Source organism: Theropithecus gelada, chromosome 7a, assembly GCF_003255815.1.
Source record: "Theropithecus gelada isolate Dixy chromosome 7a, Tgel_1.0, whole genome shotgun sequence".
In the NCBI taxonomy this organism is placed as follows: domain Eukaryota; kingdom Metazoa; phylum Chordata; class Mammalia; order Primates; family Cercopithecidae; genus Theropithecus; species Theropithecus gelada.
Window position 1 is genome coordinate 54,541,111 of NC_037674.1, and position 27,738 is coordinate 54,568,848.

The 27,738-nt window shown below is 48.4% G+C and overlaps 1 protein-coding gene across 3 annotated transcripts in view; it reads right to left on the reverse strand.

Annotated features, from left to right (window-relative positions):
• Window positions 1-24,476, reverse strand: part of CHRNA3 (cholinergic receptor nicotinic alpha 3 subunit) — a 29,308-nt gene extending 4,832 nt beyond the window's left edge. For all 3 annotated transcript variants that reach the window (XR_003120196.1, XM_025389996.1, XM_025389995.1), the window contains exons 1-5: window positions 23,948-24,476; window positions 21,982-22,121; window positions 21,823-21,867; window positions 20,246-20,355; window positions 11,026-12,037 (exon numbers count right to left, since the gene is read on the reverse strand). Coding sequence is in view for 2 of the 3 variants with exons in the window: in XM_025389996.1 (XP_025245781.1) it covers window positions 11,026-12,037; window positions 20,246-20,355; window positions 21,823-21,867; window positions 21,982-22,121; window positions 23,948-24,005 (1,365 nt within the window). In the remaining variant the exon portion in view is untranslated. The remainder of the gene's footprint in view (window positions 1-11,025; window positions 12,038-20,245; window positions 20,356-21,822; window positions 21,868-21,981; window positions 22,122-23,947) is intronic.
• Window positions 24,477-27,738: the final 3,262 nt, after the last annotated feature.

A 27,738-nucleotide genomic window follows, 5' to 3' on the forward strand; every position in this document is an offset into this window, starting at 1 on the left:
GGAGACGAAGATTTTACATCACCATTGTGAGCTTGAGTAAATGTGTCCTCTTGGTGACACTACTGTCATAGGTAAAATTAGAATTATGATGCCATATTTGCCATAAGGTACTTTATTTGAATTCCTAAGACTGGTTTGTGTGTGCTTCAGATACACCTTGAGATGTGAGATTCCTACCCACCCCCTACCAGCCACGTCCTAAGGCTCTAGGAGGCCAGAGGGGTGGAAAAGCAGAGACTTGGAGACAAACTGATTAGAATCCCAGCTCTGCTCCTTTCGAGCTGTGAGAATCTGGGTAAATTCCATGACTGCTCTTAGCCTCATTTTCCTCATCTGTAAAATGGGGATAAGAACAGTACCTCCCTCAGAAGGTTGTTTCATAAGAGTCCTTAATGAATAGAGCCTAGTGATACTAATGCTGATTTATAAAATGACCCTTACTTAAGCCTCATGAAGAAAGATGACACTTGGGTCTTACACATGAATATAAATAGTGGTGCAAAAAGAGCTGGCTGGACAGAAATTTTTTATCTTTTTTTTTTTTGAGATGGGGTCTTGCTTTGTTGCCCAGGCTGGAGTGCAGGGGTACGATGATGGCTCACTGCAGCCTCGACTTCCTGGGCTCAAGTAATCTGCACTCAGCTTCCCGAGTAGCTGGAACTACAGGTGTGTGTCACTACACACAGGTGACTTTTTTGTTTTGTTTTTTGAGACGCCCAGGCTTTTGTCGCCCAGGCTGGAGTGCAATGGCATGACCTCGGCTCACGACAACCTCTGCCTCCCAGGTTCAAGTGATTCTCCTGCCTCAGCCTCCTGAGTAGCTGGGATTACAGGTGCCCACCACCATGCCCAGCTAATTTTTGTACTTTTAGTAGAGATGGGGTTTCATGTTGGCCAGGCTGGTCTCAAACTCCCAACTTCAGGTGATCCACCTGCCCCGGCCTCCCAAAGTGCTGGGATTGCAGGTGTGAGCCACCTGCAATTTTTTTTTTTTTTTTGAGATGGAGTCTCACCCTGTCACCTAGGCTGCAGTGCAGTGGCACGATCGTGGCTCACTGCAACCTCTGCCTCCTAGGTTCAAGCAAGTCTCGTGCCTCAGCCTCCGATGAGTAGCTGAGATTACAGGCTCATGCCACCACCCCCAGGCTAATTTACTGTATTTTTAGTAGAGATGGGGTTTCACCACGTTAGCCAGGCTGGTCTTGAACTCCCAACCTCAGGTGATCTACCCGCCTCGGCCTCCCAAAGTGCTGGGATTACAGGCGTGAGTCACTGCACCTGGCCTGATTTTTAATTTTTTTGTAGAGACAGAGTTTCCCTGCGTGGCCCAGGATGGTTTTGAACTCCTGGGCTCAAGTGATCCTCCTTCCTTAGCCTCCCAAAGTGTTGGATTACAGGCATGAGTCACTGTGCTGGACTTATATCTAACTCCTAAAGTCTTTAAAGCACTTGATATTGGCTATTTTCTGATGAGTCACAGATAGATGAGTGTTAGGCAAAATGGTGAACTAGCCCAAACTGACAGCTGGCCCAGAAGCAAGAGAAGACTACTTTAAAGGCCCAGAAACTGGGAAGGTGTGGCCGGGGATTGGGGATGGCAGCCCTGGGCAGGCGGAGGGGCTTGGTGGAGGGGAGGGCTAGGGAGAGTTCTTTGTTCTCTCGCCTCTTTGCCTCTTTAGCCTGCCACTCCCAGCCCAGAGATGCAGGTTCAGGGGGTCCCTTCGCAAGCCCAGCAGAGCCTGGCTGAAGGGAAGTGCAGAGAACTGAGCTGCCCATTGACTGGTAGAGCCCGAGGCTTTCCTCCTCCCCCTTGTAGCCCCCGGATTTGTTTCTCTTCTTATTGGCCTGCCTTCTCAAGAATGTTTATGGATAAATGTTCTTCTAAGGGCTCAAAAGGCCAGGTGTGGTGGATCACACCTTTAATCCTAGCACTTTGGGAGGCCAAGGCAGGAGAAATGCTTTAGTCCAGGAGCTCAAGACCAGCCTGGGCAACACAGTGAGACCCCTGCCTCTTCAAATTTAAAAAAAAAATTAGCATTTGGGAGGCTGAGGTTGGAAGATTGCTTAAGCTTAAGATTTAGAGGCTACAGTGAGCTACGATGGCTCCACTACACTCCAAAGTGGATGACAGAGCAAGACCTCAAAACAAAAACAAAAACAAAAACAAAAAAACAAGAAGGCTAAAAATTTTATTGCAGCCTCACTTTTATTTATTTATTTATTTTGGTAGAGATAGGTTTTCCCCATGTTGCTCAGGCTGGTCTTGAACTCCTGGGCTCAAGTGATCTACCCATCCCAGTCTCCCAAAGTGCTAGGATTACAGGCATGAGCCACGGTGCCCATCCCCTTTTATTTTATTATTTATTATCTTTTAAGACATGAGGTCTCATTATATTGCCCAGGCTGGTCTCTAGCTCCTGGCCTCAAGCAATCTTCCTGCTTTGGCCTTGCAAAGTGCTGGGATTACAGGTGTGAGCCACTGTGCCTGGCCATTGCCTCACTTCAGAGAGAGTAGCTGGATACAAAACTCTTCAGCTAAGACTGAAGTTCCACACATCAAGGACCAAACAGCTTCAGTCCAGCAGGAGGTACTTGGAGGAGATCAGAGTCAGGCAGATAATGAGACATTCTTTGAGGGACAAGGTCATCTGGAGGGGATGACCTTGAAAGGTGATCTAGCAGAGTTTGTGGCTGTGTGGACCCTCAACATTCTGAAAGCCTGGATTTCAGCCCCTTCCCAAACACAATTCAGAAAGGATGACTGACACCCTCAGGAAAAGTGAGTTTACAGGCCCCAAATATACCAACTCAATTATTTGAAAGAAAATTCATAGATTTAAAATAAACATGAGATAAGGGACCATTGGAAACTAAGGAACCTGCAGTTTTACAGAAGAACCAAGTGGAAATAACAGGTGTGAGAAATAGAAAAGTTACAATCAAGAACTCAGGGGATGGGGTAACTGGCAGGATAGATGCCACTCAGGAAAGAAGCAGAGAGGTGGGAGGAGAGACTGTGGAAAGCTCCTGGGAGCAGCCAGAAGTAATGACGAGATGGGAAGCGTACAGCGTAAGAGATGGGGAGGCTGGACGCCGACATGTCGCTGCAACAGGAGCTCAGGAAAAGAGAAAAGGAAGGGGTGGGAAGGAGTCTTTACAGAAATCAGAAGCTGGAATCTCTCAGAATTAAAGACAGCAACTTCAGAATGAACTGGCTCATAACCAGCGCCAAGCAGAGTAGGAGAGACCCTACCCAGACACATTCTCTACAAATTCTAATAGCTCCTAGGCAGAATCCAGTATTCACAAAGGACCAACACTCAGACTCACTTAAAACTTTTTTTTTTTCTTTTTTTTTTGAGACAGAGTCTTGGTCTTGTCACTTGGGACTGCAATGGCACAATCTTGGCTCACTGCAACCTCCACCTCCTGGATTCAAGTGATTCTCCTGCCTCAGCCTCCCGAGTAGCTGGGATTACAGGTGCCCGCCATCATGCCCAGCTAAATTTTTTATTTTTAGTTGAGATGAGGTTTCGCCATGTTGGCCAGGCAGGTCTCGAACTCCTGATCTTAGGTGATTGGCCTCCCAAAGTGCTGGGATTACGGGCATGAGCCACCGCGCCCGATCCACTTAAAACTTTTCAAAAGTGACACAGGTGAAAAAGACCGTGGAGCAATATTTAAGTATTTACGGAAGAGAATTTCAACCCTAGCTGAAGTATCCAACCTTAGCTGAAGAGTTTTGTAGCCAGCTAAACTCCCTCTTTAAAGTGAGGCTATAATAAATTTTTTAGCCTGCCAGGCCCCAGAAGGTTTACCCTTAAACACTCTTGAGAAGGCATGCCTGTAAGAGAAGGAATTGGCTGGGCATGGTGGCTCACACCTGTAATCTCAGCACTTTGGAAGTCTGAGGCAGGAGGATCACTTGATCACAGGAGTTCAAGACCAGCCTGGGCAATATAGTGAGATCCCATCTCTACAAAAAATTAAAAAATTAGCCAGACATGGTGGCATCCACCTGTAGTCCCAGCCACGTGGAAGGCTGAGGTGGGAGGATCACTTGAACCCAGGAGGTTGAGGCTGTAGTGAGCCGTGATCGTGCCACTGTACTCCAGTGTGGGAGACAGAGCAAGACACCGTTTCAAAGAATTTTTTTTTTTTTTTAAAGAAGAGAAATAAATCCAGGGGGACACCATGCAATGTATGTGAAGGATAAGTAAACTTGGCAAAGTTCATTGTAGACTAAAAAAAGGAATGGCAAAAATGAAAATGTACATTCATAAAAATCCAGAACTAGGAATAACTGGGGTGGCTAAAGGCAGTTCCCTTTATTCTATGGGAAGGTAAGAGGGGAAGGAGAGTGGATGGGTGTAAGATACAGATACTGAGACATATAAGAGACTGATCGAGATGGAAAGGGAACTGGGGGATGGGTTTAAATCAGTTAGGAATAGCTACAGGAGAATAAATATAAAACACACGTGGGCCGGGCGCGGTGGCTCACGCCTGTAATCCCAGCACTTTGGGAGGCCGAGGCGGGCGGATCACGAGGTCAGGAGATTGAGACTATCCTGGCTAACATGGTGAAACCCCTTCTCTACTAAAAATACAAAAAATTAGCCGGGCGTGGTGGCGGCGCCTGTAATCCCAGCTACTCGGAGGCTGAGGCAGGAGAATGGCGTGAACCCGGGAGGCGGAGCTTGCAGTGAACCGAGATCGCTCCACTGCACTCCAGCCTGGGCGACAGAGCGAGACTCCATCTCAAAAAAAAAACAAAAACAAAAAAAACACACGTGGCACATTACCTGTTCGATATCAAAAAAAGAGTAAATAGAAAATGTGACATAACAAATGTAATCCTGATAAAGCAGTAATTACAACACATGCAAATTAATAAACAATTGATCAAAGGCCAGGCTCCAACTGGAATGAATGAAATTATATCTATACCTATATCTTTCTCTACCAAATAGAAAAAAAAAGTCTCAGAATTATCAGCTCAAAATATCATAGCTGGGTTGCTCACGTCCATAATCCCAACACTTTGGTAGGCCGAGGAGGGCGATCACTTGAGGTCAGGAGTTTGAGACCAGCCTGGCCAACATGGTGAAATCCTGTCTCTACTAAAAATACAAAAAGTATCCAGGCATGGTGGCTTGTGTCTGTGGTCCCAGCTACTCAGGAGGCTGAGGCAGGAGAATCGCTTAAGCCCAGGAGGTGGAGATAGCAGTGAATAGAGATCATGCCACTGCAACCTGGCCTGGGGGACAGAGTGAGACTCTGTCTCAAAAAAAACAGGATCCTGGCTGGGATCGGTGGCCCCTCTAAGATCTAGAAAGCAACTCCTACAGTGTGCCAATCACTGAGGGATCAGCCATCAAAACAACTGTCAACAAAGAGTGCTTCCATGCTACCACAAACCAGCTCCCTAACTAGTTTTCTAATTTGATAATCCAATCCTAGTCCTAACTCTAAAATTAAGAGTATTATTGCTAATCAAATTCCTTACTAATAAGACCAAGTATGAGCCTATGGGGATGACCAATGTGAACTTTTTTTTTTTTTGCAGAGGTAGCTGAGGTTTTATTTTTTTGGGGAAAAAAAAAAGCAATTGAATTGTTTTGTAGCTGGAGGCATGGGCAAGAGGGGTGCCTAGGCAGTGAACTCCCCTGAGGCTGGGCTGAGGGCTGGGGGAAGCCTCAGGTGGGTCTTCCGTTCCCTGTGCCCCCCTGCACATGGGCCTCCCTCCCAGGCTCTGGGGCAGCCACAGGAAGGGCAGGCTGGGAGGGGCTGCTGTGGCTGTTCACTTCGGCAGGGTGTCAGAGGACTTGGACACCAGCTTCCCATGGTCTTGATCTTCTTCACAAGAAGAAGTTGACCGTGACAGCACTGATGCCTCCCATACCACTGGTCCCGCCACAGCCTCTGCCCAGGCCACCCCAGAAACTGCTGCTGCCCACGGGAAAAACTCGAAGAGCTGATGTGGGCACTGGGCCCACTTGTGTAGGAGCGGCTGCTGAAGGCCTGGGGGGCAGAGGTGGACACCTTGTAGGACGTCTGGGTCACCCTGATGGACATGGTGGAGGCAGGCAGGCTGAACCAGGCGGAGATTCAAGAAGGAGCAGAGAAGCTGCTTCTTGGTGTGAACAATTTTTTAAAAAAGAACAGCCAGGGAAGGCTGGACACTTCCCCTACCTTAGGAGCCTGTGAATGTGTCCAGGGATCAGCATTCACAGGCTCACGGCACCCTCAGGAGATGGCTCTGGGAAAACAGCCTAGGCTTCAGTCTAGGCTCCTTAGAACCAAGGACAGTTAAAACCAGCCAAGCTGGAGCCAGAGATGTAGGAAATTAAAATATCTCTGAAAAATTCTGTGTAAATAGCAGAGTGTCAGTCACTCAGGGAAAGAAGGAATCCTTCAGACAGCTCGACTTTCTCCTCCGAGCGCTGAGTTGGCACCTTTACTCTAACACTCGCTACTTTCTCATAGACAATCTGGTGGCTTGCTGGCCAGATTTCTGCCTTCTCTGAAAAAAACAGGAAGATCTAGCAATAATGGGCTCACAAGCCCATGTGGAGACATGACCAGAGGTGAGCAGTGGCTGCCTCTTGAGACGGACCATGTGTCACTAGTTTGCCACAGACCCCACCACTCCCTATCGTTGCATTCAGGCCATTTCACCAATCTACCTGCCTTGTATTTAAGTTTGTGACCTCCCTTTTAATTACAAGTTTTTTATATGTCTGTCTCCATGCCCTAGGCCCTTCTAAAACTCTAACACCTTGTATGGTATCTAATAAATAAGTTTTAGAATAAAAGTAATTTCTAATAGCCTGACAAAAGCTAGAGTATAGGTACTTAGATCTCGACCTTTAGTAAAGAAATAATTATTTTTAAAGTGGGTAAAGAAGATGTCTGCAAAAGTTATCAGTATTAGACAAATAGATTTTCACTGATCATTTACTTTTTTTTGTTTTGTTTTGTTTATTTATTTATTTTTTGAGACGGAGTCTCGCTCTGTCGCCCAGGCTGGAGTGCAGTGGCCGGATCTCAGCTCACTGCAAGCTCCGCCTCCCGGGTTTACACCATTCTCCTGCCTCAGCCTCCCGAGTCACTGGGACTACAGGTGCCCGCCACCTCGCCCGGCTAGTTTTTTGCATTTTTTTAGTAGAGATGGGGTTTCACCGTGTTAGCCAGGATGGTCTCGATCTCCTGACCTCGTGATCTGCCCGTCTCGGCCTCCCAAAGTGCTGGGATTACAGGCTTGAGCCACCACGCCCAGCCTTTTTTTTTTTTTTTTTTTTGATATGGAGTTTTGCTCTTGTTGCCCAGGCTGGAGTGCAATGGCGCTCAATCTTGGCTCACTGCAACCTCTGCCTCCTGGGTTCAAGTGATTCTCCTGCCTCAGCCTCCCAAGTAGCTGGGATTATAGGCATGTGCCACTATGCCCAGCTAATTTTGTATTTTTAGTAAAGATGGGGTTTCTCCGTGTTGTTCAGGCTAGTCTCAAACTCCCGACCTCAGGTGATCCACCCGCCTCGGCCTCCCAAAGTGCTGGGATTACAGGCATCAGCCACTGCGCCCGGCCCTGTTCATTTGTTCACTTCTAATTACTCATGGTGTCCAACAACTGCTTCAACTGAATTTAAAGGAGTGCCTGACTCTTCCGCTAAATTACTGGGATCAGCTGGAGGTTTTGCACCATTATGGTCAGAAGACATACTCATAGTTGCTCAGATGGGTGGGGGTGAGGGGATGAGGGCAGCTGTGACTGTCTCCCTCCTGTCCCATCCACTTTGGTATGCCACTCACAGCTGAATAAAAGAGGCTCCAGACATACCTTATCAATATTAATTACCTACAGTGGGTCAAGAGATGAAGTTATCTGGTAATTACCTCTTTGCTGATAAACAACTTAAAGCAGATCCACTTAATTTTAAAGCAGAACTTCTCATAAAGTCATTAAGTGTGATCCTGGTAACCTTGGTGGTATACAGTCATGGAATGACCAGGCACATGACATTATTTACAGTAAGTCTTTCCTATTCTTATTACTTGACATAAGTTCCCGGTTCTTAAGTTCAAGCATTAGATTTTTGGAGAAAACAGAACTAAGTTCACTCAATTAAAAAAATGGGCTGGGCATGGTGGCTCATGTCTGTAATAACCCCAGCACTTTGGGAGGCCAAGGTGAGTGGATCATCTGAGGTAACGAGTTTGAGACCAGCCTGACCAACATAGTGAAACCCCGCCTCTGCTAAAAATATGAAATTGGCTAGGTGTGGTGGCATATGCCTGTAACCCCAGCTACTTGGGAGGCTGAGGCAGGCGAATCACTTGAACCAAGGAGGCAGAGGTTGCAGTGAACTGAGATCACACCATTGCATTCCAGCCTGGGCAACAAGAGTGAAACTCCATCTAAAATAATAATAATAATAATAATAATAATAATAATAATAATACAAATTAAAAAATGGGCAAGAACTGGGTGTGGTAGCACCTGTAGTCCCAGCATGCAACTTGGGAGGCCGATGCAGGAGAATCGTTTGAGCCTGGGAGTTTTGAGACCAGCTAGGGCAACATAACAATGCCCCATCTCAAAAAAACGAGCAAAAGAATGTGAATAGATACTTCACTAAAGAAGATATCCAAATGACCAATAAGTATATGACAAAGAGCCCTAATAATTACTCAATGAGAAAATGCTAATTAAATCCGCAGTCAAATGCCACATCACACACGTTAGTGAGGGTGTGAAGCAAATGGAACGCTGAAACATCGCTAGGGAAGTGTCAAATGATTCCATCACTTTGGAAACCTTACAGTATGCACTGAAGTTAAAGACATCTCTCCAATGATCCAGCAATTCCACTGCTAGGTATACATCCAGGAGAAATGAGCGCATACATTCACCAGAAGACATGAATATTTGTAGCAGTTTTATTCACAGTAGCCTCAAATTGGAAATAACCAAATGTCCAACAAATGTAAAACAAACAGAAGGCAGTATTATAGTCATATTATGGAATATTACACACTAATAAGAAAGAAACAGCAACAAAGGTAAACCTCAAAGACATTATGTTGAATGAAAGGAGTCAGACATGGGAGAGTTTATACTATGTGATTCCATTTATATGAAACTCAAGAATAGGTAAAACTGGCCGGGCATGGTGGCTAACACCTGTAATCCCAGCACTTTGGGAGGCCAAGGCAGGTGGATCACCTGAGGTCGGGAGTTCGAGACAAGTCTGGCCAACATGGCGAAATCCCGTCTCTACTAAAATACAAAAAATTAGCCAGGCATGGTAGCAGGCAGGCACCTGTAGTCCCAGCCACTCTGGAGGCTGAGGCATGTGAATCACTTGAACCTGGGAAGCAGAGGTTGCTTGCAGTGAGCAGAGATTGTACCACTGCACTTTAGCCTGGGTGACAGAGCAAGACTCCATCTCAAAAAAAAAAAAAAAAAAAAAAAAAAAGCTAAAACGAATCAATTATCAAATAAATCAGTATAATGGTTATTTTAAAAAAAATAATTAATTAATTTAAGAAAGGACTTCACTCTGTCACCCAGGCTGGAGTGCAGTGGCATGATCATGGCTCACTGCAGCCTAGACTTCCTGGGCTCCAGTGATCCTCTCACCTCAGCCTCCTGAGTAGCTAGGACAACAGGCACATGCCACCATGCCTGGCTAATTTTTGTATTTCTGTTAGAGACAGGGTTTCGCTATGTTTCCCAGGCTGGTCTCAAACTCCTGATCTCAAGCCATCCACCTGCCTCAGCTGCCTAAAGTGCTAGGATTACAGGTGAGAGCCACTGCGCCTAAGCCAGGATGGTGGGTATCAAGCAGGGAAGGAGACACTGACTGGCAAAGGCATTGGGGAACTTTCTGGGAGTGTTCTATATCTTTACCTGGATCTTGGTTACATGGTTCTATACATGATGTAAACATTCATTGACATGTACATTGAAGAGGTGTGCACTTTCCTCCACATAAATTCTTCCTCAATGAGAACACATATATAATTAGAAAGTAAAAACAAAGGCCAGGTGCAGTGGCTCACGCCTGTAGTCCCAGCATTTTGGGAGACTGAGGTGAGCAGATAGTTTGAGTCGAGGAGTCTGAAACCAGCCTGGACAACATGGCAAAACTCCATTGCTACAAAAAAATGTCAAAAATTGCCTGGCGCAGTGGCTCACACCTGTAATCCCAGCACTTTGGGAGGCCGAGGCGGGCGGATCACAAGGTCAGGAGATCGGGACCATCCTGGCTAACACGGTGAAACCCCATCTCTACTAAAAATACAAAAAATTAGCCAGGTGTGGTGGCAGGCACCTATAGTCCCAGCTGCTGGGGAGGCTGAGGCAGAAGAATGGCATGAACCTGGGAGGCAGAGCTTGCAGTGAGCCGAGATTGCACCACTGCACTCCAGCCCGGGTGACAGAGCGAGACTCCATCTCAAAAAAGAGAAAAAAAAAAAGTAAAAAAGTAGGGCATGATGGCAGGGCACCTGCAGTTCAAGCTACTCAGGAAACTGAGATGGGAGAATCGCTTGAGCCAGGAGGCAGAAGTTGCAGTGAGCCAAGATTGAGCCACTGTACTCCAGCCTGGGTGACAGAGCAGGACCCTGTCTCAAAAAAATAATTAAAAATAAAGTAAAAATAAAAATATAACCTCAGTTAACCAATACCAACTGGAGATCATCTGGCCCCATGCCCTTTTCCAGCCTACATCCTAATCTACTCTATTGGCATCAAGTGTTTTCATGGTCCAGCCTGCTGGCAGCCTGGTGGCTAGCTTCTGGGTACCACATACTACATGCTTGATCATCCCATTTTACAGATGAGAAAACATGCTCTGAGAGGTGAGGTAACATACCCTAGGACATATAACTGGTCTTAACACAGGCCACTGACTCCAGAGTGTAATTTCTTAACCCCTACCCTATGCCTTGCCCCACGAGGAATCCGTAAATGTTTGTTGAATGAATGAATGATCAATATAATAAGAGCCATATCCTTACCTCTTTGGCTTCATTTTGTGCTTTCATATTTTCAGCAATATACTTGACACTTTGGATGGCTTCTTTGATTTCTGGTGACAAAGCAGAGAGGGACAGCACAGCATCAACAGATTCAGAACTAGAGCTTCTTGTGAGGTTAGCACTGAAATTGGAGATTTTTATCCTGCGGTGGTGGCAGTAACCACACATCCTGTCCTGGCAGGGGTAGCCCTCCTTGCAGCCTTTGGACTCTGCACGGCTGAAGCAATTCAGATTTGAGAGCTCGGCACCAGAGAGGGGCCTTGGCTTCTGAGCGTTGCCCTCGTTGCTTGTTGGCCTGGTCATGAACATGACCCTGGGGAGCAGGTTCAAGAATACGGTCTTCACCCATGAGGGCATTGTGTGTGTAGTCGGGGTTCTGTAGTGCACGTTGAGCACGAAGACAGTGATGACGATGGACAGGGTTACGAAAATCATGGTGAACAGGAGGTACTCTCCAATCAGGGGGATGACTAGCGAGGTGGAAGGGATGGTCTCAGTGATCACCAGGAGAAACACTGTCAGGGAAAGGAGGACGGAAATGCACAGGGTCACCTTCTCACCGCAGTCAGAGGGCAGGTAGAAGACGAGCACAGTGAGGAAGGAGATGAGCAGGCAGGGGATGATGAGGTTGATGGTGTAGAACAAGGGCAGGCGCCGGATGTACAGCGAGTATGTGATGTCGGGGTAGATCTCCTCGCAGCAGTTGTACTTGATGTCATGTTTGTAGCCTGGGGCTTTGATGATGGCCCACTCGCCGCTCTCCCAGTAGTCCTTGAGGTTCATGGAGGAGCCGATCAGGACCAGATCGATTTTTGCCTTGTCGTAGGACCAGGAACCGAACTTCATGGTGCAGTTTTGGTAATCAAATGGGAAGTAGGTAACGTCTATTTTGCAGGAGCTCTTAAAGATGGCAGGAGGCATCCAAGTCACCTCTCCAGTGTACTTGAGTAAGGCTTTGGTCTTGTCATCCACCTGGAAATCCCCAACAGCACTGCAAAGACAGATGGGGGGCACAGTAACACATGGTCATTAACACTGGGTCATATAGTGGTCATCTCGACCAGCTTCTCACAGTAATGATTTGGAAGGCAGCGGAAGATGAGAGCTGAAAGTGCCATAAAGTCACCCGATTCCCAGCCCCATTTACCAACGGGGATACTGAGGCCCAAGATCCCTCCCCAACAACAATCTGAGATGTTGAACACCCCTCAGAGCATGCCACCAGTTCATCCCACAACACAGGTCCCAAACTGATAGACTCCCAAATGCCTGGATTGTTCCCCCTTTAATTAAAGAAATGGGAGGAAGGTCATCCTCCTGGAGCCAGGTGCTGAAGCAGCCTTTGGGATTATTTGCCACCCAGGGTCCCTGAGGCTTGGCCCTCTCATTCAGTCTGCACTGGGAGCTGGAAGGGGCCGCAGAGACCACACAGGGGAATCTACCCCCATTAAACAGAACCTCATCAGATGGGTTTATTTCCAAACCCTATCTCTGGATCCTGATTCGACCATTCCCTGTACCCTCCCCACCCCCATTCTTCCCAGTACTGTTTTATAATAATCATGTTTTTGCTTCCTTGTCTTTTGAATTCAGCATAACAGATTTATTCACTTTCTGTGTCTCTATCTGTCCCCATTTTCTCCCCATGTTTCTTCTCCCTTCCTTTTCACTATGTACATCCTGACTTCATTTTCACACAGAAATATGTTTTTCTTTTCTTTTGTTTTTGAGCAGGCTAGCATGCAGTAGCTCACTACAATCTCTGTCTCCCAGGGTTCAAGTGAGTCTCCTGCCTCAGCCTCCTGAGTAGCTGGAATTACAGGCATGTGCCACAACACCTGGCTACTTTTTGTATTTTTAGTAGGGATGGAGTTTTGCCATGTTGGCTGGGCTGGTCTCAAACTCCTGACCTCAAGTGATCCACCCCCCTCGGCCTCCCAAAGTGCTGAGAATACAGGCTTCAGCCACTGCCTGGCCTTAGAAATGTACATTTTTCTAGGAATAGTCTTGTTGGTTTGTTTGACAGAAAATCAGCTGATGATCCCTGTTGAGTCTTGCATTGGGCATTCCATCCATGATGGCCAGATGGTCCATCTGAGAGCAAGGCCGGTTGCTTCCACAATGGCCCTGCCCAGGAAGGTTCTTAAAAATTCCTCAGATCAGCCCTGTTAAGTTTCTTAGCCTTGTGAAGGCATTTACATCCTTCAAAGGGAGCAACCGCCACACTCCTTTGCCTTGTAAACAAAGAGCTGAAAAACTAAACATCTAGCGATATCTTTGTGCTGCTGTAATTGGATGAGAACCTGTGAAAACAGAAGGGGAATGTTCTGGTGCGTGTCCTTCTTCCTTGCTAGTTTCTCCTGGGTCTCGGCTGAGGAGGATAATCATTACCCATGAAGGTTAAATGCCAAAGCCACTACCTGTCTTTCCTCTGGTTGACTGGTTTGCCCCCAAAGGTGCCCTGCTGAGTTTATACATTCTTTGCCCCACTTCACTCCCACCATGCCCTTAATTCCCTACAAGAGTATTCCTGCCTCTGGCTGCAGCAAAAAGGGAGAGGTAGGAGGGTGGGGGTGGAGGTGAATATCCACACAGTCTCCAAGTGGACTCAGCCCATGTTCAGCACTGAGGGGCCCTGGAGAGGGCTGGGCTAAGCAGAAGGTTGAAAAGACCCTTGGGAAGGAGAGGCCTCCTGAACCAATTCCTCGCAGAATCCTGGATCAACAAAATGTCAGAGCAGCAAGGGAGCTTCAGAGCCCAAGGTCTGGACCAGGGGTTGGCAAGCTGCGGTCCTATTTCTGTAAATAAAATCTGGGGGGAATAGTGCCACTGCCTTTTGTGGTCTATTATCTGTGGCTACTTTTGAGTTCCAAGGGCAGAGATGAATAGCTGTGACTGTGACTGTACGTACGACCCACAACGCCTAAAATATTTATTCTCTGGCCCTTTAGAGAAAACATTCGCTAGTCCCTGCTCTAGTCCAAAGGCTTCATTTTGCTGACGAGAAAACTGAGGGTCAAAGGACAGGAATGATTTGCCGGAGACCCCAGAGAGTTTATGGCAGAGGTTAGCTGAGCTGGGCTGATGGCTCATTTCTGGGGATCCTGGTCACTGCTGCTGCTGCCCACGGCACCCCTGGGGTGTGTCTGCCCAGATCAGAAGGACTGTGTGCTGCCTGGGGCAGTGTCAACAGTTATATCTCTGCTAGGAGGAGACACAACATGCAGACCCAGCTGGAGACTGGGGTCTGGCACAGCACCAGCCTCATAAAGGGCACTCAGTAAATATTTGTTCACCTAACAAATGACCAAAAAATAAAGGAAAGCTGGGCACGGTGGCTCACGCCTGTGATCCTAATACTTTGGGAGGCTGAGGTGGGCGGATCACCTGAGGTCAGGAGTTTTGAGACCAGCCTGGTCAACATGATGAAACCCCGTCTTTACTGAAAATACGAAAATTAGCTGGGTGTGGTGGCGCATACCTGTAATTCCAGCTACTAGAGAGGCTGAGGTAGGAGAATTGCTTGAACCCAGGAGGTGGAAGTTGCAGTGAGCTGAGATGGCACCACTGCACTCCAGCCTGGATGACAGAGTGAGATTCTGTCTCAATCAATCAATCAATCAATCAATAAACATCACACCCAGAGATGGCTGGCAGCAACGGACAGCAGAGGTGGGAGGGGTCTGAGCAACGTACTGCCAAACCATGTGAGGCAATTACAAAAGAAAAGGTAGTATGGGTGCAAATGATCAGCCAAGGTAGCACTATCATACAGATATTTTAGAACAGAAGTGGGGTGGGGTGGTGAGGGCTATGAGAACGATCATGATGACATGGGTTTTTAAAATCTCTCGAAATTTCTTCAGAAAAATAGGGCAACTAGGATGACAGAAAAATAACAAACCCTCTGATCACATCGTCAACAAAGTTAGGTTACGCAGCACCTCGGGATATGAGAGTGTGGGGTCAGACCACCACCACCAGCAGGACCTGTGGGACCCCCATGCGATTAGCTGCTGGGTAGAGGCAGCCAGGGGAAAAGAAAGATGGGTTCTCATGTCCTACGATCCTAAAAGTGCCAGACACAGAAATCTCCAAGAAGTGGCTGCCCCTCAAAAGACGAGGACGCCACTCTGCGCTGAATCCTCGGCAAGAGGAACAATGGGGCAGAGAGGGCTCCACAGGTTCCGATTTGTGGGCAAGACCAACAACAAAAACCCCACGGGAACCCACTTGGGGTCTGCAGAGGTCAGTCGGCTGGCGTGGGCTCCTGAGGATGTCAGAAATGCCTCCCCAAACCTCCCTGCCAGAAGGACAGAGAACCACTCAGAGAAAAAGCAGCTTATGGTAGGATCCAAACTCAATGGGGTAAAAAGTGGGGTTGAGAAGAGAAAGAAGGTTCAGAAACTGAAGTCAGCATCCAGAGACAGCAGCTCATGGAGGTGCCATGACTGTGGCATGTGGTGTGGTGTCATGACATGTCATGGCTGTGGTGTCATGACTGTGGAGACTGTGGAGGTGTCCATGCAGAGAGACAAGTGTTACCTCAAGGTAACTACCTGTCTTCTCCTATTCCCTCCAGCAACTTGCCCTAAAAGTACAGCAAGGCCATCTATTTAAACCAGAGCAACAGAGCCTTATGAAAACATACTGTAAGAAAAACACAAACTGGGTGCAGCAGCTCATGCCTATAATCCCAGCACTTTGGGAGGATGAGGCAGGCGGATCACCTGAGGTCAGCAGTTTGAGACCAGCCTGGCCAACAAGGTGAAAATACCGAAAATACAAAAAAAAAAATTTTAGCTGGGCGTGGTGGCAGGCGCCTGTAGTCCCAGCTACTTGGGAGGCTGAGGCAGAAGAATTGCTTGAATCCGGGAGGCAGAATTTGCAGTGAGCCAAGATCATGCCATTACACTCTGGCCTAGGTGACAAGAGCAAAAAAACGATGTCTCAAAAAAAGAAAAAAAAAAGAAAGAAAGAAAGGAAAATACAAAAACAAGTAACTGAATTAACACACACGCAGATTAACGGCAACTACAAAAACAGAGTCACCAACCAGATGAAGCTGATGATAATCTGATATTACAAATTAAGTGAAAAGAAACTAAGAAATTTTTAGAAACTGTGAAACAACAAGAGAAATCAGAAAAGACAAGGGATAATTTGGTTAAACAGAATGTATAAAGAATTAGTAGAATTTAGGAAAGAATTAGGAAAAAGAAAAAAATCATTCTAGAAATAAAACCAGAAGAGGCCGGGCGCAGTGGCTCATGCCTGTAATCCCAGCACTTTGGGAGACTGAGGCGGGTGGATCACGAGGTCAAGAGATTGAGATCAACCTGGCTAACATGGTGAAACCCCATTTCTATTAAAAATATAAAAAACATTAGCCAGGCGTGGTGGTGGGTGCCTGTAGTCCCAGCTACTTGAGAGGCTGAGGCAGGAGAATGGTGTGAACCTGGGAGGCAGAGCTTGCAGTGAGCTGAAATTGTGCCACTGCACTCCAGTCTGGGCGACAGAGTGAGACTCGATCTCCAGAAAAGAAAAAATATATATATATATATATGTGTGTGTGTGTGTGTGTATATTTAAATTTCACTTAATTTTGTGTGTGTGTGTGTATATATATATACACACACACACACACACACACACACACACACACACACACACACGAATTAGCCGGATGTGGTGGCAGGCGCCTCTAGTCCCAGCTACTTGGGAGGCTGACACAGGGGAATGGTGTGAACCTGGGAGGTGGAGCTTGCAGTGAGCCGAGATCGTGCCACTGCACTCCAGCCTGGGTGACAGAGCTCGACTCTGTCTCAAAAAAAATAAATAAGTAAAACCAGATGAAACATAAGAACAAGCAGGCCAGGCATGGTGGCTCACACCTGTAACCCTAGCACTCTGGGAGGCTGAGGTGGGCGGATCACTTGAAGTCAGGAGTTTGAGACCAGCCTGGCCAACATGGTGAAACCCTGTCTCTACTAAAAATACAAAAAATTAGCTGGGCATGGTGGCACACACCTGTAATCCCAGCTACTCAGGAGGCTGAGGCAGGAGAATAGCTGGAACCCAGGAGGCAGAGATTACAGTGAGCCGAGGCACTCCAGCCTGGCCAACACAGCAAGACTCTGTCTCCAAAAAAAAAAAAAAGATTTTCATGGAAGGTAAAAAGGAGCCAATGATTTTACACCCAGCCAAGTTACCTAAAAGTATTCTCTAAAAAGGTTACAATGAACTACGAACTTGCCAGAACACAGAGTTACAGTGTCCATGAACACTTGGAGGATTCTATCAGGGAATGAACTTTAGAAAACAAAATATCATAGGAGAAATTTTGGTATATGAAAACACATGTTCCTACTGTGTTAAAAAATGAAGAGAAATCCTTAACAGAGGGTCAATCTTGAGCAATTGAAATTCTAACTAGGAGAAGAGAGAGAAAATGAGTTGGATGATTTTTTCTAAATGTTATTTTCAGCTTCAGATTTCAAGGAAATTCCTTATGATACTTGCTCCTCTCCACATCCAATTTGAAACATTTTGCTACGCTTCTCATTATTGCTAAAATCATACATCCTATAGTACTCCAGCTGTTCACTCAAGATTGCCAGCAAGAAAATGGTTATAAAACCCAAAACATAAAGATTAAACTTTCTGCTCATTTTCTTAATTCTAGCTTAGCAAAAATTCTCTACACCCTGCCCGGTTCCCTTAAGAGCATTTGAACTATGTGATTCCTATGACAACTCACAGTGAACAACAAAAAAACCCTGCAAGCCTGTTAAGTTTATACTGTGTCCCAGTTCTTTGATGACCAGTTTACAAATACAAATTACATAGAGGAAAAATTTATAAGTGCTATGTTTCCTTGGGAAAATAGTAAATAAAACATGGACTGTCTTTGGAGTGAGTCAAGACCCCCTTTTGTTTTTGCCAGAGTCCAGAAAGTGTGATTCAGTATAAAACCTAGCTTCTCTAGTTCTGACACTAACTGTAAAATCAACACTACTACTAAGAAAACATTATTTTGTACTAATACGGCATAAAAACCTAGACATATTTTTAGCGTTAAAATCAGAATAGACTAATTCTATATCAAGTGTTTTGCTGAAAATTGTTTAAATGTAAATGTAAAATGTTTAAATGTTAAAACATTTTAACTCCAAAGCACAGGTACAAAAATGATATTCTTCAATACCTACAGAACTAACGAGCATACTGTAAAATATCAACTAAAATTTATGTCAGTCCAATGAAAGAGCTTAAATGTGAAAAGTATTAGTTTTGAGTGGACTTAGAGAAAAGAGAGGGGTTTTGGAGGTGCCATGATGAGCAGGACCAGTCTGGCAGAGGAAGAACCTTTACAAGAGAGAAAGAGGAGAGGCCTCCCAAAATTGGCGGGAAGATGTGCATTCTGGATCCAGAGGAGACTGGAAGTAGCCCATTGTGAAGGACTGGCTCAAGAGCAGCTTCTTTGGAAGGCAGGAGCCAGGGAAGTCTTTTTAGTCCTAGACTCACCCTTCTCAACTATGATCTGGATGTAGCCACCCAGATGGGCTGGGAGCACGGGGCCCAGAAAGCTCATGCTACTCTGTACATGGGAACCTCACTTCACATACTTGGGGGAGCATCAATCCTTTCTCCAAGGCCCAGACCTTTTCCCAGTGGGAGGAGTTCTGAAGGGTACACCGTGTAGCAGGGTAGCTGTCTGACGGCAGGTTTGCTGTGGAGAGAGTAGAGGTTTGGGGACACAGGCAGAGACAGGCTGGGGTGTCCAGCTCAGCCCCTGATCACAGCATCGGCCTCCTGCATCCACTGCCCACAGCGGCCCGAAAGCTACAGTGGATGGCTGAGACCACCCCAGGCCCGGCTGTGCCACACATCCACTCTGGGCCTCAGTCCTTATCTGTGAAATGTCAGGGATGGGCCAGATCAGGGATCCCCAAAACAAGCTGGTCACACGAGTCCCTGGAACAGCTTTGTGAAAACACCCATTCCTAGGCCTACCCAGAGCCACTGACTCAGTGTTTCTGTGGGGCAGGACCTGGGGACAGGTATAGAGATTTTTTTGATAACGTAATACATATTAACTTTAGAAAAGACAGTGAAGAACAAAGAAGAAAATATTTTGAATGCAGGCACCTGTATTTTTGTTTGTTTGTTTTGAGATGGAGTCTCACTGTCACCCAGGCTGGAGTGTAGTGGTGCGATCTTAGCTCACTGCAGCCTCCACCTCCCAGGTTCAAGTGATTCTCCTGCTTCAGCCTCTGGAATAACTGGGATTACAGGCACATGCCACCATGCCTGGCTAATTTTTTTTTTTTTTGTATTTTTAGTAGAGATGGGGTTTTGATACGTTGGCCAGGCTGGTCTCGAACTCCTGGACGCCAATGATCTGCCTGCCTCAGCCCCCTAAAGTGCTGGGATTATAGGCATGAGCCACCATGGCTGGCCAAGACCTGTATTTTTAAAAAGCTCATCGGGGCTGGGTACGGTGGCTCATGCCTGTAATCCCGGCACTTTGGGAGGCCAAGGCAGACAGATTGCTTGAGGTCAGGAGTTTAAGACACCAGCCTGGCCAACATGGCAAAAATCCATCTCTACTAAAAAATACAAAAATTAGCCAGGCGGGGCCCACCCAGCTATGATCTCCAACACTCTCATTCTCTCTCAAAGAAAAAGTGAGGAGGGACCATTTACTCCATTCCTGTCTGCTTGCACAGAGCTGCTAACAGATGCTACATTCCAGGTGCCCCCGGCATCTGAGCCTTCCCCCTCCACACACAGGTTTGTCCTTGGCCCATGGATCTTTCCATCCTTATGTCCCACAGTCCAGCCAATGAAGTCACCTTGGCTGCCCATGACATGCTCTCCTGCCTCCCCAGGCCCTCGTCTGCTCCATGTCCTGAGATCCTGCACAATCTTCAGGACTCAATTCAAATGCCAATTCTTCCCCGAAGCTTTCCTCCACCCACCCATGCCTGTTTTGAAGCCATTCAGCAAACTGTTGCTATCCACGGCTTTTCAACATCTCTGGTCCCTGGTATACAGCAGTTGCTGAATATGTACCTGTGGAATAAACAAATGAATGAAGCCCTCTTGGAAAAGGCCAAGTTTTAAGCACAGTGGGCCAAAAACCCAGAGCCCAGGCTGACAGCCCTGAGAGGGCATGGGCCCCCCAGCACCTTACTTGTTATACAGCACAATGTCTGGCTTCCAGATCTTCTGTGCAGGGACACGCATGAACTCTGTCCCACCATAGTCAGAGGGGTTCCACTTCAGCTTGTAGTCATTCCAGATCTCGGGGAAGGAAGCAGGGAGGGAGAAGGAGACAGTAAAACAATCAGCCTGGTTTTACTTCTCTTGGCACCACCCATCTTGGTGAGTCCTCACCCCTGCTGCATGTGACGGAGCCACATCCATGCCATGATCACATAGTCCAACTTCTCCTGTGGGTGCAGTGGGGAGAGAGCACAGGGCTGGATCTGCAGGCCGCCTCCTGGCACTAGGGAAGCCACTGCCCACATAACCGTGAGCAAGCCCAGCCCCTCATCAACCAAACAGGGTCTACTGGTGCTTTCTCTGGTCACTTCTAGTGCCAGGCGGAGCCTCCTGGACTTCTTGCACCATGTCCAGGTCCATGTGCCTGCTGTTTACAGCCCCTGAATGGTTCTCCAGGGGTGTTTTCCAATACAGACTCTCTTTCATCCCAAGGATAAGCAAGGCTGGCCTCTGAAAGGTTCTGGGGGAAGAAGCCATGACCCCCGCAGGGCCCAGGAAGTGTCTGGGAGGTCTGAGTCCTGAGCACCAGAGGAGAGAGGGGTGAGGCTGCGGCCACAGAGGGAACGTGTGCATCAAGTACTGGGTGGGGCACTGTGCCCATCTGGCTTTCCAGCCTCCTGGGGATGAAGGCTGTGTGTGCTGAGTGCTCAGCTGGCAAAGCTGGCAGAAGGGTCACCAGCAGGCCAATGGGCCATTATGTCTCCTGGCAAGTCTGGACAAAGCCTCCCTGGGGAGGACATGTGGAAGCCAATTTCTTGGCCTCAATGTGAACAGAAAAATCTACTCCCATGCTACCAACAACAGCAGCATCTGATTCTGACTTAAGAATGAGTTTCTGGGCTAGGTGCAGTGGCTCATGCCTGTAACCCCAGCACTTTGGGAGGCCGAGGTGGGTGGATTGCTTGAGCTCAGGCATTTGAGACCAGCCTGGGCAACATGGTGAAACCCTGTCTTTATAAAAAATACAAAAATTAGCCGGACGTGGTGGTGCATGCCTGTGGTCCCAGCTACTTGGGAGGCTGAGGCAGGAGAATTGCTTGAACCCTGCTGGTGGAGACTGCAGTGAGCTGAGATCGCACCACAGCACTCCAGCCCGGGTGACACAGCGAGATCCTGTCTGGGAAAAAAAAAATTGAGTTTTTAGCAAGGAGAGAAGGAGGTGTCTCAGGCACCACCCTAGGGTTTGGGGGCACGGCTTCAATCTCAGGTTCATACTGTTCTGTTGTTTGAACATGGAGAATGTCTTTCACCAGGCTGAAACCTGTCCAACTGGGACTTGAGGGGTTGGGCCCTACAGTCCTTCCAGGAGGACTGTTGGGCAGTGCATGTGACCTCAAGCCTTAGAAGAGATAGATCTGCCACTCAGTCCAGTCTGGGTTCTACAGAAGTAAATAAAGCCTGGTCGTTGGGCCCTTCTTGGTTCACCTGAAGCAAATAAAGAAGTCACCACCAGGGGGCAGCAGTGCCTAGGGTCTGGTCACTTACTTGCTTGAGCCACAGGTTGGTCTCCATGATCTGGTTTACTTCATCCTAGAAAGAGGGATTAAAGTAGACAGGAGAATTACATAAACAAGGCTCACTCTGGGAAAGGCTCCTTCAGAAGCTCCGGTCCCCATAGCCACGGCTCGTGGCTCCAGCACTTACCACCTTCACCAGCTGAGACATGGACACCTCGAAATGGATGATGACTGGGTTGGACACGTTGGCCACAGGCCGGATGATCTCATTGTAATCTTCAAACAGCCGCTCAAATAGACGGTGCTCGGCCTCTGAGGCCCTGGCCACTGGGGGAAGCAGCCCTGTCAGTCCCCGGGAAATCATTACTTAACCTCCCCCACCCAGCCCACCAGAAACATCACCCATCTACAGCGTCCCCTCCACCTGTGGAGGGATTCTGTGGAACCCTAGACTTTCAGGTTAGTCTTATCCAGTGGGTTACAGAATGGGAAACTGAGGCCCAAGAGGAGCAGGATTCTACCAGGCCACACACATTCAGTGAGAAGCACAGTGGTTGCAAGCCTGGGTTCTGGAGTTGGACAGATCTGGTGCAAATCCTGACAAATCACTTGTGAGCTGTGTGAGCTTAAGCAAGTGGCTTAACCTCTCTGAACCTCAGTGTCTTTACCAGTCAAAATAAGGATTATAAACGTATCCACCTCAAAGCGTTGTTGTGAAGGAAGTGCACAGCTTGGTGCTGTGCTAAGAGCTCAAGAACTATTCACAATCCTTTCCTGGGTTGTTACTGCAAGGCAGGGGTGTGGTGCAAATGCTGTCTGCCTAGATACAGCCACTTGCTGCTTCCACTATGGAAAGATGGCCAGTCCACCCCCAGGGGCAGGGCCACCCACGGTCACCCAGGCCCAGGTCTTCTGCCTCCCAGCCTCTGGGAGAACGCAACCCAGGTCTGGGCCTCTCCTGCATTGCACCCTGTAGGGGTTTGGCCACCAACCCTCTTAGAAGCCAGGGCACTATGTGGCTCCCGTGATCTCGTGTGACCCCCAGCTCTTGTTGATGCTGTCTTCACATCCTGATCAAAGACTCTGACCTCTTTGCAACCCTTAGGCACCCCTCTTTGTTCCTAAGCCACACCCCAGTACAGGTGAGGCATACGGGGGTCAGCTGTCTTCTGATTCCCACGTACAGATCCGGGGGCAGCTTGGGGAGGCGGGAGGGGAATCCTCTGGGAAGTTGAATCCAACTTCGTCAGGTCTTGAAATGGGATTTTTCCAGCTCCCCCCTCCCCTTCCCCAGAATGAAAGGAGGGTCCCAGGCAGGAGGTCGGTTGAGAGTGTATGGCCGTTCTGAATAGTAGAGGCCTCCGCACCGAGGGCAGAAAGCGCTCTGAGCGCACAATCGCACAACAGACCGCCCGCCCGGGCCCGCCGGGAATTCCCTGCAGCCCTGCCGGGTCCCCGACCCTCGCTATCCACCAGCCCTCCCAGGCGCCCAAGAGCCTCCCAGCGGCGGGCCAGGGCCGGCTTCCCCCAGCAGGCTCCTCTGGAGAGCGGGAGGAAGACGGGAGGCACTCTCCCGGTGGAAGGTCCCACAGCGAGGCGGCCAGGAGCGCTAGGGGCTAGGACCGGAGGAGAGGCTGGCGCGCCGGCTCCAGCCCCAGTCCCGAAGCGACTCTCCTTTCCCCCAGGTGGCCTTGGCCGAGTCTTTAGCCACCTCTGGATACAGTTTCCCTGTCTATCCGTCAAATGAGGAGGTGGGCGGGATGCAGACGGTGGAGGGGGTGGCTTGGGCGTGCCAGTTTGGGAGCCAGTGCGCGGGGCAGGGCGACGGGCAGCGCTGGGACGCGAATCCCCAACTCCTGCGCCCAAGACGAAGGACCCAGTCTCGACCTCCCCATTACCCCGCGCCTACCAGCGCCCGCTCGGTGACTCCCAGGTTTGGTGGTGGCTAGGGGTAGGGGGCGAGCCGAAAGGGAAAAAGCCACCCCACCCAAGTCGCCGCCGGGCTGGAGCGAGTTTGCGCGGGTTCCGAGTCCCCGGCTACGGCGCCAGCCTTCTCCGCTCGCCCGCGCGGTGCTCTCACCGGCAGCCCCTCCGGATCCCGCGCTTCCTCTCGGGCGCCCGTTCCTCCGGAGCCCTAACGCCCGTGAGCGTACCTGGCAGCAGAGACAGCAGCAGCAGCAGCCGCGGCGGCGACAGCGGGCGAGAGCCCATGGCTGGTGGCCGGGCTGGCCGCGGACCCGGACGGTCGGGAGAGGGCGCGGCGGGCGCAGCGACGGCCTCTGCCCCCGCGGCTCCAGCGCAGACCCCAGACCCGGAGCCCTACGGGCGGAGACGCAGGGGGCTCCTCTCTGCTTCGCCGCCGCTGGGTTTCCGGCGCCCTCGGACGTGCGGGAGGACAGGAGTGCAGCTGCGCCAAGCGAGGGCGTGCGTGGGGCGGGGCTGGGCGTACGTGCAGTAGGGGAAGGGGCTCCGCGTCGGAGTCCCCAGCGCTGGCCGGGCTCCTTCTGCACCGGGCTGGGCGCTCTGGACGGCAGCACACAACCAGATCCGAACAGGTGCTGTCACCATCGCCAGGAAGGAGAGGGACCCAATCTCTGTCCCTGGCTTCCGGAGCGTGTGTAGCTCCCGCAGGGGGTTGGGACAACCGGGCTAGGTGGGCGCTGTAGGAGAGGCGCCAACACACTCAGAAAGGGGCTTCATGTATTTAATGCTATTAAGTAATTGTTAAGTGTTTTAGATATAACACTGGTATTTTTTTTTAAGTCTTTATGGTTTAGGGGTGGGTAGAAATTAGTTAAAACAATATTGGCCATGAGTTGATAATTGTCTAGGCAGGGTGATGGTACCTGGAGGTTATACTGCTCTTAACTTTAGATTATGTTTGGCTTGTTCCTTAATGAAAATTTGTTGGGGTGATCGGACCCAACACCAGGCCGTGGGGGCAACGAAGTCCAGCGGAGTCAAAGGAATGAGAAAAGGCAAGAGAGAAAGTGGGACCAGGGGTCCAACCCTAGTATGGAGGCTGGGAAGGCCCTGAGCGCTGGGAGCCCATGCTATTTATAGATGATCAAAGAAACAGGTGGTGAGTATGTGGGGGTTGAAAGGAAGTGATGTATGAAGCGAATGAACTACAACTGTGACACTTAAAAATGTGTTTAGCATTTTTCTTTGAAACATGGCTACTTAAGATAATGGGAGTGCTAGAAGCAAGGAGCTGGCAAGTCTAGACACGTTTCAAAGGCCATGAGGGATTTTACCCTGGACCCAGGACATGTTCCAAGCCCTGCCTCAGCTTCTCTCCCAGCACAGCTTTTCTCCCAACAAAACTAAAGAAAGATAAGACAGAATTTAAAATGAGGCTTCATTTGTTCTTCTTCTTCTTCTGAGACAAGGTCTCACCCTGTCACCAAGGCTGCAGTGCGGTGGCTCCATCTCGGCTCATTGTAGTCCCCACATCCCCGACTCAAGCGACCCTCCCACCTCAACCTCTGAAGCAGCTGGGACCACAGGCAGGCACCACCGCGTCTGGTTAATTTTTTATTTTTGTGGAGAGGGGCTTCTCCCTGTGGTTGCCCAGACTGGTCTGGAACTCCTGGGCTCAGTGCTTCTCCTGCCTTGGCCTCCCAAAGTGCTGGGATTACAGGCATGAGCCACTGTGTCTGGCCTCATTTGCTCTTCTGATGGAGCAATCTGAGAGGGCATTGGGGTTCCCATCCTAGTCCCCCACAGAACCCCTCTGTCCCCTTCCCCACCACCATCTGCAACCCCAAGAATGTGCACTGATTGGCTAGGCAGTGTGCCCTGGAGCCTCCTGCCCTCTCTGACCACCCACCAGGGATAGGGGTGGCGCCTTGATGTTGGCTTCTTTGACATCCCTTTATCGCAGGAGGAAGTTCTGTCATAAACTCTCCTCCTGGCGTTCAGATGGTGAGTTGCCTTTATTGTTTCCAGAATGTGCTGCTTACCCATATTAAAACCAAACAAAAGGAGACAGTGTGTGGAATGGAAGATGTTTGTAAGAATTGGGACCCACCTCTCAGGCCCCCAATTATAGCATTCTCATCTCTTGGCAAATGTCCCCCATTGGGACAATACTGTAAGTCATATATCCAACAAAGGTCTTGTATCCAGAATGTATAAGGAACTCTCAAAACTCAACGGTAAGTATAGATGCATATGAAGGATCTTATTGGGGTGATGCAGATGTTCTAAAACTGGATTCGGGTGATAAATGTATGAAAATTTATTGAATTGTACACTTAAAATGGGTGGATTTTATGGTATGTAAATTATACCTCAATAAAGTTTTCTAAAAAAAGTCTCAATGGTAAGGAAACGAACAATTAATTTTTTAAATGAGCAAGAGGTAAACAGACTCTTCACCAAAGAGGTATACAGAAGACAAAAAAAAAAAAAAAGCACATGGAAGATGTTCAAATCACTAGCCATCAGGGACATGCAAATTAAAACCAGGGTGGAATCCAGTTGCTGAAAAACTGGATCTCTCATACTTTGGTGGGATTGCAAAATGGTACAGCCACTCCAGAAAACAGTTTGACAGTTTCTTTCTCTTTTTTTCATTCATGTTATTATTATTATTATATATTTTTTTTTTTTGACAGAGTCTCGCTCTGTCACCCAGGCTGGAGTACAGTGGCACAATCTTGACTCACTGCAGCCTCTGCCTCCCAGGTTCAAGCGATTCTCCTGCCTCAGCCTCCCGAGTAGCTGGGATTACAGACACACACCACCATGCCTGGCTGATTTTTATATTTTTAGTAGAGACAGGGTTTTACCATGTTGGCCAACCTGGTCTTGAACTCCTGACCTTAGGTGATTCGCAGCCTCAGCCGCCCAAAGTGTTGGGATTACAGGCGTGAGCCACCATGCCTGGCCTCAACAGTTTCATATAAAGTTAAATATACACTTACCATATAACCTAGCAATCACCCTCCTGAGTGTTTAAATAAATGAAAACTTTTATTCATACACAATCCTATATGTGACTCTTTATATCAGCTGTATTCATAATTGCCAAAAACTGGAAACAGCCTAAACATGCGTCAACATCATACAACTGAACACTCCTCAGCAATACAAAAAACCCCAGCTTGATTGAATCTTGAAGTCACTATGCTGAATGAAAGAAGCCAGTCTCCAAAGGTCAGTACTGTATGTTTCCATTTAAATGGCATTCTTGAAAAGACCCAACTGTAGTGATGGAGAAAAGATATGTGGTTGCCAGGGGCTAGGAGTGCAGGGAGTCAGGAGTCTAAAGGAATAGCAGCAGGGAGTTGTTCTGGATGACAGATCTTTCCTGTGTCCTGATTGTGATGGTGGTTATCTGTACATGTGTTACAATTCCTAGAACTATATATTTAAACGTCAATTTTATTGTATAGTAATTTTTAAAATAGAATTGTTTAGAACGTCCTCCTCCATTCCACCAATATTTTGAGTGCCTACTACATGCCAGGCACTGTGCAAAAGGTAATATGTGTGAGGAGTGAATCAGCATCGGTGTGGGAGACAGACCTGAACCCAGCCATGATAGAGAACTGCAAAATGACCAGCGCCGTAAAGTCATGGAGGAGCAAGCCATGCCTTTCAGATGGGGAAACTCGGGATGGCTGCTCAGAGGAGGGGCATTTGGATCTGAAGGAGGGGTAGGAGCCATTCATTCATGCAGCAAACATTTATTGAGCACCTACTGTGTGCCAAGCTCGTCCTAGGCCCTGGGGATACCACCATGAATGTGAAGGAGCAGGTCCCCGTTCTCATGGAGCTCACACTCCAGTGGGTGAGTTGTGGATGACATATATGCCACCAGATAAAAGTGGCAGGTACCAAGGAGTGCTTGAGGAAGGAGGCAGGGTAATGGGATCATAGGGAGGCTGCTTTAGAATGATTGGGTGGTTAGGGAAGGCCTCTCAGAGGAGGTGAC